This window comes from Glycine max, chromosome 13 (genome assembly GCF_000004515.6).
Source record: "Glycine max cultivar Williams 82 chromosome 13, Glycine_max_v4.0, whole genome shotgun sequence".
NCBI classification, from domain to species: domain Eukaryota; kingdom Viridiplantae; phylum Streptophyta; class Magnoliopsida; order Fabales; family Fabaceae; genus Glycine; species Glycine max.
In genome coordinates, this window is record NC_038249.2 from 3,676,525 (window position 1) to 3,692,539 (window position 16,015).

Consider the following 16,015-nt stretch of genomic DNA (forward strand, 5'->3'; position numbering starts at 1 on the left):
CAATGTAATTGATTATCTCAAAGAAGTAATCAATTAGATTCTCATTTCAATCAATTAAAGTGTTATTCCCAAAACTTGGAAAGCTTTCAAGAGCAATGTAATCAATTTGATTCTTGACTTAATCGATTAAAGTGTTCTCGATCACTTCTAGGAGCACTTCAAGAATGATGTAATCGATTACTATACCCACATAATCGATTAAAGCAGAGATCCTAAGAAAACTAAGATGGTCTCAAAAGAACAGAGTAATCAATTACGGATAAGGAGTAATCGATTAAACCAAAATGAAGATCTCTCTGCAAACTTCTCAAAAGACTTATGTAATCGATTACGGATAGCATGTAAATCAATTAAAACAGAGAGTTTATGCACTGAAGAAGTTTCTAACCTTAGAAACAATCTTCCTATCTCTACATGATGATGCATGATGTACACATAGATGGATTAAGACTAAAAAGGCAACAATTAATACAAATGTCACTCAATAAGTTGGGCATGTAAAAAGACAAAACTCTTCAAAGCTTAATCTTCATGTTGCTCCCCCTATCTCTAGCCAAAATATAACATATTTCAATTTTGAGGACCAAAAAGGACTCAAAATTTCGCAAGGACAAATTCCAAACATTTGGATATTTATTGGGACAAAAAACATATTTTAGCCTATAATTTAAGTTTTAAAAAATATCACGTAGGCTCAGATTCATCCTAGCCTAGCTCTAGGCCAAAAAAATAATACATTTCAATTTTAAGAGGAAGAAAAACATATTGAAAATTTTGCAGGGACGAAAAACATATTTAAATTAATTAGACCTTTGGATCATATAATTTCCCTTTTTATCTCTCTTTTCCATTAACTAAAATACTTCATTTTGTTGTTTATGTTTATAATGTTTCAGACTTCAGAGGGATAGGATAATACCTCTCAATATCTCATAACCATATCATGGAGATATGAATATGAATAAAAAAATCCTATAATAAATAAAAAATTATAAAGATATGGATTATTAGAGAAAAAAATATACATCTTATAATTACACATATGATTTTAGTTTAAATGTTTTAATCATTGTTTTTTTATAGATTTGAGTATTGATCCTTATAAATTTATAAGGCATGGGTTCTTATATTTTCAATTAACTAAATTTAGTCTATGGAAAACTAAAATCATAATATATATATATATATATATATATATATATATATATATATAATATTTAAACCCAAATATATAATAAATATAGCTAGACTTTGTGTTGGGAGAGGTGCATCATGACTTGCTTTTTGTAGCTTAATTGGTTTATATTTTGCTTTTTCTTTTCCTCCTATTCCAAAAAAAAAGGATAAATAGTTTGTTTTGTTCCTGTAGTTTGCATTTGGTGACAATTTTGTCCCTGAATTATGAAAATGATCAATTTAGTCCACAAAAATACAAATGTCCCAACAATTTAGTCCAACCATTAAGTTATCTTGGTCTCTATTAAAGTTTTAGGTAATGTGGCATGTGAAGATCAATGTGGCACATCCACATGTGCGAAAGTGAATAGCATGCGCTGAGCCAAGCAACTATGGACCAATTTTTCAATTTACTCTTTTTGTTTTTACATCTAAAAGTCACCACAACCACACAAAGAGAGAAGAACCTAAAACCCCTGTGTTCTTGACTGTTCTTCTTCCCGCCATTTACATTATTAGTGGCCAATGGTGATGACGCAGCGTCAAATGGTGGCATTGCATTCGTGGTTTTTGTTTGAACACAATATATCCCTGTGCATTGAAGATGAGAGAGACCATCTTGTAAGGTAAGGCCACATCTCGTTACTTCATTGCACAACAAATGCATGAATGAGGATGCTTTGTTGGAACCCTTAATTTTCCAACCACAGTTTGAAAGAATGTATTTGTGCCTTCATGCATGTAAGAAGGGATTCAAAGCTTGTTGCAAGGACATCAACTATATCATAATTCGATCAATGCATGGAAGCTGTGAAATGGAAGATGATTAGGTTGTGATGGATAAGTTGCAATTTCCTCTATTATTTTAATTTGAAGAACAAATTACTTTCTTAACCTGTTTCTTTTTTGGAATTTCTGTTGTGACAATATTATGTTTTGTAACATCCCAATTTTCTCAGGTTGTGAAGTTTGATGTAGAAATTGTCTATGTTTGTTGATATGCAATGTAGTAGTATTATTCTTAGTGTAATCATACATATAAGACATAGAACCATCATCATTAGATAATCATGTGACCTAGATTTAAGTCTTGAGTCTAAGGAGTAGTGGTTTAGATACATAGAGCCCTTAGTCAAATTGTAACGACTTGCCTCGTACCATAATTTTTCCTCATGAAGAACCACAGGTACTTACTAACAAATTTATACTATTTTCACGCAGTTATGTAGTATGAAACATGGGCTCCAACAATACACTGACCTCAGATAGTTAAATTTTTTTTATAAAAAAACCCTTCCCTCTCCAGGGACACTTATAATTTTTAAACCAATCATCTTCCCTTTCTAGGGATATTCAGACAGGGTCACTACACTCCCATGTACATACACAACAAACATTCATCTCAATGACATCATCAACATCAACATCATCTCATCTCATTGTCATCAACATTACAAGCAATCGAATTCCACATATACACATATAAACTCATGCATGGGATTCACATTCCCCAGGTCTTCAGTGTAACGCCCTGCAATTTCGATAACTTAAAATTGATGTTTAATGTAATTCTTGTGTTATTTGATTGATTTGGATAAGTTGAGGTGTTGTGTGAATTAGCCATGTGTGATTTGCTTGATGTGGATGTTGAGTTATGTAGAGTTTTATTGACTTAAGTTGAAATTATGAGATTTCAAGTTTTACCTAAACTTGTTCCAATAAAACCGCTCAGCACAAATCCCAACTCGAGAGGAATTGCGCTCCTCGCAAAATGTCACGCTCTGCACCAAAAGTGGATTTCCGCTTAGCGAGACGAGCTCGCTAAGCAAGATCTGTAGAAATATATTCAAGGGAAATTCGGTTTGCCGGAAAGCGCACTAGATCGTTAAGTATTTAAAAATTAAAACGGATGAATTCGAGTATCGAACACAGGGAACTAATGTTAGCCTGAGTTAAGTTCAGAAATGAAACATTGTTGAGAGAACATGTATGATTGATAATTTCAAACAGAATTTAAACTAAACTTTTATGCTAAAAACTATAAAGTGCAAAGTAAAAGTGACAGTAGTAAGTAGAAATGTTGGGTCTTTCTAACAAACAAGCTTATGTATATAAATATATTTTTCTAATCAATCATGCTCTTGTGTTCTACGTTGTAGTCTAAATTACTAAACCTCGCTGTAAGAGAAAAAAAAACACAAATGAGTGACAATGCATTAACCAATACCTTAAGAAGTAACTCATACGAATCAAAATTGAATTGGATAAAAACTAAAAGGATTTTCTTTATTATTATTTAAATCTAACTTTCTTGTTCATACTCGTAAACAATTGTCCACCTACAATAATTTTGTCCGTCACAAAAGTACTTCATCGATTTCAGTAAAAAAAAAAAAAAAAGGAGAAACAAAATACAAATTACGCAAAAAATGTATTGCACATTACTAGCTAAGATCTTTGAATAATGCCAAGACTACAGCTTCCTCGGACCCAGAATGGATCGTTCTTGTTGATATTTAAAAAAAAAAAAATCGGTTCAATAGTAACTCAGAAAAGATTGTATAGTATGGACATCATGGCTTAGTTTCAGCTGAAAGAGACAAAATTAAAAACTATAAGACAAAACTGAATAACACTCGTATAAAGCCCTTCTAGTATAGGACAAGTGGAAAACTAATCCAAATCCCTGATACATGCATTTTATACTCGTTTGACAACTAGGAAGGGCTTTTGTGGTATTGAACCCAAGTTGTTGCTTCAAAATGCAAGACGTTAAATAAAGGGTTCTTAGATGTTATGTCATTTTATGCTTTTAGGGCAATATGATATCCAATGGGATATGATACATGAAAAGTCACCCTTTTACCTAGAACGTGAAAACGACAAGTAGCTGTGCCCTTTGCTCAGGTAAGGTGGGTCAAATGGACTCCACTTGCCAACCAGTAATTAAGAGATTTGCAGACTTTCTCCTATTTGGTGGCATATTGCATGACTACTTTGGAGTGGAAGGATTGAAAAAAAAAAACAGATTAAAGCCAAAGTGGGAGTGCTTATTGTAGTTACACCTATCAATCAACATGCCATTAATTCTTCTTTTATTTTTATCCATAAGATCTTCTTTTATGTTTGGCTTAAATTGAATTTAAACTCGTGGTCATATCGTTTTTGTTCACTTATAGTCACATATACTCATAAAAAAAAATAGTCACATGGTATGAATGTATAATGCCATTTTCAAAGCTTTTAAATCTGTCATCAACTACAGCACTATTAGACATTCATCTTTAACATTGTTCTATTATAATGAAAGAAAAGGAAAGAAAGTATGTGAAAAGAAAATAGATGAAAAGAAAAAAAATGAAAGAGAGTGAAAAATAAGATTGTCAGGTAGAGATAAAAAAAATGAAATAATAAGAAAAAAGTGATATGGTAGATAATAAAAAAATATAAATAAAGTATTTGTGAAATTTCAATTATACTCATGTTTTTTTCTGCTTTAATATTTTTCTCTTAAACGATTTTGTTTTTTTGAAAACAAATTGTATCCTTTTTTATCACGTTTTATTTATGTGTGTGCAATGGATTTTACTGCCATCAAATTCGATGCTCTACGGAAATTCAATTTTACTAGGCATAGGCATATTCTAAATTATGCTAGTCATATTTCATTCTCCAACCCATATTCGAGTGTGCCTGCATTATATTTGATTTTGTTCCCTACGTGATGAATTAAAAAAGTGACCCACGCACATCATCAATTCTTGAAAACACCCATTTTAACATTTTTACCGTATTCTTTCTTTGCATTTCTTCTCAATTTAGCGGAGAAATCCGAAAGCATGGACAGCATAAATTTTGTACAAATTTCACTGTAATTTTCTACTAAAATGAACGAACGAAAGTTTGTCTTTTTTTCTATTTCGTTGGTGCAATCACTTTTAGCACATTTCTTTCCTCTAAAAGGAACGTAATCTAAGAGTGTGTTTAATTTAGATCATGAAAATAGAAAAGATAAAAATAATTTTTCTTTTTAATTAAAATAAAATGTAAAAGATAGGAGTCTCAAAAAAAAGTATAACATTTCTCTCTAATATTATTTTTCTCATTCCTTCTAAACACACCCTAAAAGATGTTTTGACAAATGACAAGTTTCGAAAAACACTGATTAGGAATTATAAAAGGAAGAAATATTGAATAAATAAAAATTCAATATGTTAGATAAAATTAATAAATACATTTCCTTGAATATTTCGGTTTTATAATATTAATTATTTAAATAAATGAAAAAAAATATTTTTACTTTACTAAAAATTATAATACAGTAAATATATTTTCCTAATTTTATATTTAATCTCAGTTTTTATGTAGTAAAGCAAATAATAACATTCACAAGAAAAAATATTTAAATGTAATTATTTAATATGTTTAATGACTTAACCAGAAAGAATTTATGGATAAAAAGATTTAATGTTCTCAATTTTAGCCAATCACAATAAAACTCAGTCGTTACTTCAATATTTTCAGCAAGTAATAAAACAGAAAGACATTTATAAACTAATAAAATAAAATAATAATTTACACAAATATACTAGTATATCATTTATTTTCCTTCATGGTGACGAAAACCAGTCAAAAAATCCACCATTTAATATTATATGATTTGAATGGTTGGGAGTTGAATAAAGAAGTTGCAAGTTTCCCATAGGACACCTCAAATGCAGCGCAACGGGGTTAGGGACAAATAGCAATAAATTAAAGACCACTGTCTTTGAATTTTGTCACTACGCTGCACTAGGAAGCAGAAACGAGAAGAAGAAAAAAAATGGTACGTATAAGACAAATTAACGTGCAGCACATACCCGATCCTTGCTATTCTGGGATTTCAAGGGCGAGCCATTATAAAATAAATAAATTCACTAGTATTTCTATCCCCGTTTCATCCTCCTCTTATTTTTCTTCTCTCACTACTACAAAAAGCAGTTTTAACATCGGCTTATTAACATCGATTTTGGACAAAACCAATGTTAAGTTAAACACGGTGATATATTTATAAATAAAGTATCATTCTTAACATCGGTTTTCCAAAAAACTGATATTAATGCATACACATTAACATCGGTTTTTCAAAAAATTGATATTAACATCATTAGTTAACATCGATTTTTCAAAAACCTATACGTATGATATGTCAATATCGATTTTCCAAAAAACCGATGTTAATGCATACACGTTAACATCAGTTTTTCAAAAAACCGATGTTAACGCATGATATGTTAACATCGATTTTCCAAACAACCGATGTTAATGCATGCACGTTAACATCGGTTTTTTATGTTAACTAATGATGTTAACATTGGTTTTCCAAAAAACCGATGTTAATATAATTTTTTTTAAAATTATTTATATATTTTTTTTAAAAATCATATATTGTGTTATTAATTATATTTTAATTAAAAAAATATAATAATTAATAAATAATAATAAATTCAAAAGGTAAACATTTAAAAATTAAACTAAATTTTTAAAATGAATTTCATAATTTTAATTTTATTATTTCATGATTATCATTTAAATATAACACACATTTATATAAATTATTTGTTATTAGTTAATTTGAAAAAAAATTATTTTTAATAATAGAGTTTAAATTTTATAGAATTTTTATAGAATGTTGGTAAAAATAATTATATCGTAAAAAAATTAAAATTTATTATTACTATATTTTTATTTAATTATTATAAAAACAAAAAATTATATTTCTTCTGATTGTTTTACATATATTATATTTCTTCTAATTGTTTTAATCAAAGATGGTAATTAAGCATTCGCTTTCAAAATACTACTACATTAATTAACTATTCTCACCAAACTTGCCCTCAAACCATAATAATAACTAACGTTAAATTATATATTGTGGTTGGAAGGGAGATCAAATTCGAATAGGGATTACGATATTGGCGGAAGTGAAGTCATGAGCAAGGTGTTCAATGCTTTTGGTGCAATTTTGGCCGAGATACAAGTCATATTTCTATTCTTCTTTTTCTTACACAAATTAATTGCGATGACACTTAAATAGATAGAGAAGAAAAATTATTTTTTTTTCTCTCAAGAAAACATAATAAATTAACTAGTCAAGTTTGTCGAAAGTGGATAATTAATGCCACTTAACCCGTGAAACGTTACATAGATAGAAAATTGCTTTTAATTTTATTGATTCAAATATTTTATTTGTTTTATAAGTTTGTGTTTTAGAAATTAAAATTAAGAAAAATATAAACTTATAAAGATTAAAATGAAAAAAAACCTTACCAAGATCAAACATAAAAAAAAAACCCAAATTTACTTGAATAAATTTAATAATTATATATATATATATATATATATAATTATTACACTATAATTATATATATATATATATATATATAATTATTACATATATTGTGTTATTAATTAGAGTTTAATTAAAAAATATAATTATATTTTCTTTAACGATCAAAACTGTCCAATCATTCTAATTTTTTCTATTTAATTAAATAAGTTATATTATTTGTCTTATCTATATAAAGAAATGTTAACGTATTCTTTTTTCAACACTCTCTTATGATTAACTGACATTTGTTAAAAATTATCAAGTTTGATTAATCATACTTATCATTTAATGATTTTATTTCTTAATTTAAATATAAGATTTTATCTCTGTATATCCACTTAGATAACATACAATCTCACATAATATTTTTTCTTTTTTAAAAAATTCCTCTCTATTTCTTTTTAGCATCTAAAGTGTAAAAGATACGAGCAAATTTTCAAATTTACCCAACTAAACGCCCCTTTGTTGTCAGGAACACAGTTTCATTGCTTCTACGCCACTTCCTTTAATTCATTACAAAAATAGTGCAAGGTCGCATCCTGTGCGGACGGTGCCAAGAAATGTCACGTTTATTTTTGTTGAATAAGGAATGTCATATTTATTAAATTTGTTGTCATTATTAAAAAAAAAATACAGGACCATGCGTTTAAAAAGTGAAATCAAGAGGTGGCCTTGCTTTGAAAAAAATTAATGTATAAAACGAAATATAAAAAAATTAGAAAAATCTTTGTTTTTTTATATTTCACATTATTTATTGAATGAATTAATAGATTTGTAAATATAAAATAATATCATTCTTGCTTTCTTTTTTCTTTTTATTGTTATCATGTTTTTTTCTTTCTTTTTCATTCTTTCAATTCTCTGTTTTACTTAAATTTTAATTTAAAGAACCTTTTCGTTTCATTTTAAGATAATAATAATAATACATCAAAATCTCAAGTTACTATCTATAAAAAAATATAAAATTCTACTATATAATTCTTTATAATAAACTATTATAAATATAATTATTTATCAAAATAATTTCTTTCTCCTTAGTAGGTAGATGTTAAGCAGTGCGGTAAATTTTTAATATGTGTTTTTACAGCGCCATAGATTATTGCTAGTTTAATAGGCATGCTATCATTTGATTATTGAGGATAACTATTGTTTCATTACCCTTTATTGAGCCCGAGTAGTGCGGTAAATTTGGCTCTCAAATAACTGAAAGGATGTGTACCTTTTAAAATACAACTTGCATTTTAAATATAAAAAACGGTAGATATTAGTTCAATTCAATCAACGAATTCATATACGGAGAAAAAATATTTTGTGTTTCTTATTTAAAATCCTTTCTATTTTTTTTTTATAGAAAACTCTCTTATTACACGCCCATATAAAAAAAACAAATCAACTGTTCCCTCTTATTACATTAGTGTATCTCAATTTTTGTTATTTTATGAAATTATATTGATCACGCTTTGTCATTTAGAAAACATATTTGGACACCGATACAATATATTTTTATATTCTATTACGGTTATTTAAATATTTGTGTCGCACCACCTGACTAAAACGGTGGGAACGTACACGGTACACCAGACGGTGTCTACTGCTTTGTCCAAAATTAAACAGAATAAGTATAACGTGTATAACGTGTATATCAACATGCTCATTATTATTTGACGAGATTCTACTCCTTCAATAAATTTTATTAATGTTTTGTCAAAATAAAAAATATTGACATAATATATTTCATTAAAAAATAAAAGTCTTAAAAAATTAAAGATGAAATCTTCACACATGAGAATCTCATTTTGTTTTACCACTTGAGAGAATATCTTTCCCCTAACATCTAGATAACACCTAAGGAAAGAAGAAAGAAATAAAAGTACAATAGATGAGAAAATATATTAAAATTGTAAAACAAATTATTTTTTATAATATCATTAATCATAAATTATTATTATTATATATATAATAATAAATTTATTAACTTTAAAAATAATTACTTTAAAATCACACTAAAATTATTAGTGTTTTTTTACGGGGTAAAATTGATTAGTTACGTCTCAGTACTCATTCATTTAACTTATAAATTTTTTTGAGAGCTTCATTTAACTTATAATATTTAATAAGTTTAAATATATTTTTTTATCTTAAAAAAATATCTAAATTTTTTTTATGTTCCCTACAATTTAAAGACACACGTCACCTATCCATGTGGTAGCAGACGAAACCTAATTAAAGGGAGCAAAGACAAAAAAAATAATTAATTATAAGAACAAACATTAAAGAAAAAAATTTCAGAGAACAATAATAAAATTTAACTATTTTTTGGAATAAAAAACATATTTAATTCCGATTAATATCATATCATACTCTAAATAAACGACCCCGACTCTCCAACAAAACTTAAAACCTTTTCATTCATCATTCCTTCCTTCGAATCCCCAAGCACACATCAATGCCAACCAAAACCTCCACTCCAAGTTCTCAATCCCCAAAACTCTCTCATCTCCGCCCTCAATACATTCCCAACCACATCCCCGACTCCTCCTACGTCCGCATCTTGGACACCACCCTCCGCGACGGCGAACAATCCCCGGGAGCCACCATGACAGCAAAGGAGAAGCTCGACATCGCACGGCAGCTGGTGAAGCTGGGCGTGGACATCATCCAGCCCGGCTTCCCTTCTGCGTCGAACAGCGACTTCATGGCCGTCAAAATGATAGCACAAGAGGTTGGCAATGCTGTTGATGATGATGGTTATGTGCCTGTCATTGCTGGCTTCTGTCGGTGCGTTGAGAAGGACATTTCTACTGCATGGGAGGCTGTGAAGTATGCTAAGAGGCCACGGCTTTGTACTTCCATAGCTACGAGCCCTATTCACATGGAGCACAAGCTGAGAAAGAGTAAAGATCAGGTGATTCAGATTGCCAGGGATATGGTCAAGTTTGCACGGAGTTTGGGTTGCAATGATATTCAGTTCGGTGCTGAAGATGCTACTAGGTACGAGTCTTTCATTTGTCTTACTCTTTTTGGATCACGTTTTTAGTCTTTATATTTTAAAATAAACATATTTAGTATTTCATTTTTGTAAATTTTGATTTTTTCATCAAATTTAAAAGACATGATTGATAAGAAATTAGCATAATGTGATTAAAGTATGTTTTCACATTGAGAGAAAAGGACCAAAACTGCAAATTTTGCAAAAAGTAGAGAACTAAATATCTTTATTTTAAAATAAAAAATTAAAATTATGTATTTTAAAAAATAAGAAAATTAGATGTATTTATTTTAAAATAGGATCAAAATTAACGATTTTAAAAAAATAAAGAGATCAAAATTTCTTTTAAATGTTTATGAGAAATGCTAGGAACATCTCTCACACTTTCCTATTCATGATTAACTAAAATTGATTAAAAATTTCTCATTTTAGCAATTGTCAATTTTAAATCAGAAAAGAAACATTAAATAAGAAATATAGTTTATGGGAATATAAGATTGGTCTAATGCTAAAAAGAGAAGGAAAGAAAAATAAATTAGAGTTCAAATTTTTTCACTGACAAAAACTAATCATATTTACAATTTATAATTACTGATAAAAAGAGAGTGGTAGAGAAAGTATTCCTACCATTTCTTTAGAATTTTGATAATTTTATCTTCAAAGACAATTTTCATCTTTCTTTAGACTCATTTATATCTAATTTTATAATATTGGATGAGACAAGATTCATAGATGGAAAGTATAAGTATATTTTCTTTAAAGAATTCAAGAGGTTATAGTTAATTATTTGGCTACCCACTTTATTCCTATCTGTGTTATAAATATATGTGTCAGAAGATTAAGATCCTTATATTTTTTAGTGGCAGCCATGTTTCCATTATTTTGTGACACTTTAAGACCTACTTATTGGAAATATTCGCTCTCACAACATCACTAATGGCTGTTGTTTTATTTCTTTCAAAATAAATAAATGTATCAGAAGATTAAAATCCTTCATTTTCTTTTAGTGGCAACACCATGTTTCTATTGTTTTTTACACTTTAAGGCACACCTATCGGAAATATGAATTCGCTCCCATATGGCATCACTCATGGCTGTCGTTTAATTTCTTTCCAGAAATATACCATGGTGAAGCCAAAGCAACCGCCCTTCTTAATTACCTTCTTGTTGAAATTTCTTTTGTGCAGCGAGAGATTTTACTATTTTAGTTACAAGTACTAGGACGATGGACTAATTTAGGGAATTTAACAAATTATTTACTAAAATGAGGTTGTTTTAAAACAAAAATTACCGACATAAGATTGGTTTAAATTACTAATGATTATCTTCTGAATATCTAAAAAAATACACTAATGATCATTGTTTGACAGTTTTTTTAGACTATAAAAAATGACATTAAGTAGTTTTAAATGATCTCATACCAGTGATTCGTTTTAAATAATCTTATTTTTGAAAATAATTTGTAAGAGAGACCCAAAGGTCAATCACTCTTGATATGATGTATTTTTAAAGTGTCAAACTTCTTTACGCATTATGTTATTTGTCTTACATGTTAATGTTAATTACTTTGAAATTCCTTCCCAAAAAAGGCCTTCACTTCTATCCTAGTAAAATCTATATTAAATTACTATTGATATACGCCGTTGACATGATATTTTGTAGCTCATATATACGCTTGTTCTAAGTTTTAAATATTGAATAAGGATTTAACTACACTTAATCAGTTATGTTGCTCTTAAAGTAGTCTAGAATGAAATCTTTTAAATTTTAAACACCGGTTTTATATTGAGATAACTTCCTTTTTAAATGGGTTGTCTCTAGTCCGAATTTGACTATTGAATTCTAAGGTTGGCAAGTGTACGATGATCATTTCTTCCTCTCAAGATATACTATATGTTCCAAATTTTAAAACTTATTCATGTCATTGGTATTTGTTTAAAAACAATATTTTTTATTTATTTAATAGAAAGCATTAAATTAAGAGTGTCAAATTAATATTTCGTTAAGATTTGAGAAAAATAAAGATTAGGTAATTGGCAAAGAAAAGAGGAGAACAAATATATTATAGGCTAACCCGCTAGATCAGTTGATTTAGTGGTTGAGAGTTTGAATAATATGTATGAGATTAAAGGCTCTATCTACCCTGTAACCATTGTTATAACAACTTGTTACGTAAAGCTACAGGAGGAAGAAGGAGAGTATTCAGAATAGAGAGGGAACTAGATATTTTCTTCTTATTCCTCCTACAATGAGCTATCATATATATAGGCACTTGTAGGGCACCAAAAGATAAGCACTACACGAAAATAGAAATATTATAATGGGGAACAAGCCCTAACATCAACTCGACAAGCATAAAGAAATATAATTGCCTAATAACATATTGTTGTATGCTACCCATCACTCGACAAAGACATGCACTAAATAACAGAATCTAACAACGTCTAGCTACGCTTTTGAAACATTAGCACTTAAACGTAATCGCAAAAACGTTGAGGAGGTGTGACCTTCCTCTGAGGCCTTCCATGCTGGGCTTCATGCATGTTGACTGGTCTATCATTCCTGATCCCTTCAAAAATCACCTTGTCCTCAAGGTGATATTCCTCCTTTAATGAAGCCCAATATTCCCAAGATGTGTCGTCAACTGGTAAACTGGCCCTTTGCACTAGCACATGTAAACGAGGTCCATTGTTTGTGTCTACCCAACGAGTATTGAGGATAGTTAGAGGGGTGATGAGAGGACGGTTGTCGAAGTCCTTTCCAGGTAATGGAAGTGAGCTGGGTTTATTTCTTGCATCATGCCGGAATGGCTTGAGGAGTGAGCAATGAAAGACAAGGTGGATACGTGAGTCCTACGGAAGAAGGAGCTTGTAAGCCACAATACCTATACATTCCAAAACCTTGAAGGGGCCATAAAAACGTTTAGCGAGCTTGGTCTTGTTGGGGCCCGTTAGGGACGACTGACGTTGAGGACGGAGTTTGACCAAAGCCCAGTCACCTTTTGCATAGTGTACTTTTGGATGGTTATTGTTTGCAAAATGTTTCATTTGAGCTTGCGCTTTTAACAATTTATGACGTAAGCTATCAAAAACTGCCTCCCATGTGGTGAGTAATGTGTCCACTGCCTCTACTAAAGAAGAGCTTGTGATATACTAAAGGATTGCCGATGGTTTATTGTCGTATGTGACCTCAAATGGGGAGGTTCCAGTGCTAGTATTTCTGGAAGTATTATACGACCACTCGACCCAAGGTCGGTCTATTTCTGGCATCATATCCATAGTTAGCGTATTCATCATAGTAATTGCTCAATTATGCGGTTCATAACCTCGGTTTGACCATTAGATTGAGGATGATAAGTCAAGCTTAAGTGTAACTTTGTGCCAGATAGCTTAAACAGTTCTTGCCAGAACTTACTAATAAACAAGGGGTCTCTGTCGGAGACTAAGCTCCGAGGCATGCCACGAAGCTTGGAAACTATGTCCAGGAAAGGAGTGGCAACTTGATAGGCAATATATTGAGATGGAAGAAGGCCCAAATGAATACCTTTGGAGAATCGATATACAACAACCAGTATTGTGGTGTTTCCTTTATATATCGGTAATTCGACAATGAAAATCGAGTGATAAGTTCTCCTATGGCTGAGTAGGAAAAGGTAGTGGAGATACAATCTGCTGGTTTCCTGGTCACATATTTGGTGTGTCGACAATTGAGGCACTGTGCAACAAAATCATGAACGTCCTGTCGAATAGAATTCCAGGTGAAGTTGTCCTGTAGTCTGGCCAAAGCTTTTGTGACACCCATATGACTGCCTGTGGGTGTGGAGTGGAATTTATGCAACAAAAGCCTGATGAAGTTCAGTTTGTTGGGCAGCCAAATGCGACCATTTTGTAAGACCAACCCATCACTGTAAGTTAGAGTAGGACGATTGGTTGGGTTCTCTTGTAAGTCTTGTCGTAGAGCATTAAACTCGGGGTTATCAGCTAGCTCTCCTTTTAGTTCATCTATAAAAAAGAAATGTGGCATTAACAAAGTGAGGACCATTCCCTTGGAATGGTCAAAGGTACAAGATAAGGCATTTGTGATCACATTGGAGCGGCCAAAGCAATATTGTATGATAAAATCATATCCCATTAAACGCGTGAGATACTTCTGTTGCTCCGGTGTCTGGATAGTTTGAGCCATTAGTTCCTTGAGACTCCTATGGTTAGTGAGAATAATCATGACCCAATAGGTATTGTCTCCATTTTTTTACAGCAGCTGTTATGGCGCATAATTCACTAACATAGGTGGAGGCTTGAAGAAGCTTAGGGCACAATGGTTTACTGAAAAAAGCTATGGGGTGCTGGTAGGCATAGCACTGGTGCTGAGCTGACTGCCTCTTGTAATGCATGAAAGGCTAGTAGGACCTCCGGTGACCAGATGAGGTGTTCCTTGGTCAAGGGATGAATCAGAGGGGCTGCTATGGTAGCATATCCTTTGATGAAGCATCTATAAAAACCTGTGAGACCCAAAAATCCCCGCAGGGCTTTAAGGGAGGTGGGTCATGGCCATTGTTGAATGGCAAGTATCTTGTCGGGAAAGGGCTGAACACCAGTAGCGGACACCACATGACCCAAGTATTCAATTTGTTGTTGGAAGACACAACATTTAGATAACTTAAGGAAGAATTGACCATCTTGTAGGATCCAAAAAGCATAATTCAAATGTTGAAGGTGGTTTGCGAATGTCTGACTGTAAATTAAAATATCATCGAAGAAGACAATAATGAATTTACGCAGGAAGGGTTTAAAGGTGGTGTTCATCAATGCTTGGAGTAAAGAAGGAGCATTGCAAAAGCCAAAGGGCATTACAAGGAATTCGTAATGCCCATGGTGAGTGCGGAATACAGTTTTATGTACATTGTCCTCGCGCACAAGTATCTAGTGATACTCTTGTAGCAAATCGAGTTTGGTAAACCAGCTTGCACCACCAAGCTCATCCAAGAACTCATCAATATTTGGAATCGGAAATCCATCTTTAATAGTAATGGTGTTTAATGCTCTGTAATCAACGCAAAAACGCCAGGAACCATCGTGCTTCTTGACCAATAAAATCGACGAGGAGAATGAGCTCCGACTGGGTCTGATGATACCATTGCTCAACATGGCTTCGACCTAAGTCTCAATCTCATGCTTTTGAAAATGGAGGTTTCTGTAGGGTCAGACGTTAATGGGAAGGGAGTTTGGGAGAAGGTTAATGGTGTGGGTAATATTGCGGGGTAGGGGTAAAGTGGTTGGTGGTTGGAAAAGGATATGGTATCGGTGAAGTAGGGAAATGATGGTTGGGTCTTGGGTCAGGGGTTGTGTTTGTTGGTTAGAAGGGAGCTTAGGGTTCATGCGGTCGATATGGAAAAAAGCATTGACGCCATCTATTTGAACCATCCCTTTGAGTTGATAGTGATTGATCCCGCAAATGGTGTAATCACGTTCACTGTGAAGTTC

General features: G+C 31.4%; 1 protein-coding gene across 3 annotated transcripts in view; it reads left to right on the top strand.

Moving 5' to 3' along the window:
- The first annotated feature begins 9,901 nt into the window (after positions 1 to 9,901).
- The window catches only part of N-56 (probable 2-isopropylmalate synthase), a 52,262-nt gene continuing 46,148 nt past the window's right edge, over positions 9,902 to 16,015 (top strand). Inside the window, exon 1 of one of the 3 annotated variants that reach the window (XM_041007836.1) lies at positions 9,902 to 10,537. In XM_041007836.1, the coding sequence (XP_040863770.1) occupies positions 9,993 to 10,537 (545 nt within the window). In that variant the 5' untranslated portion in view covers positions 9,902 to 9,992. The remainder of the gene's footprint in view (positions 10,538 to 16,015) is intronic. The other 2 variants (XM_026124825.2, NM_001250820.3) reach the window with 2 other exon arrangements.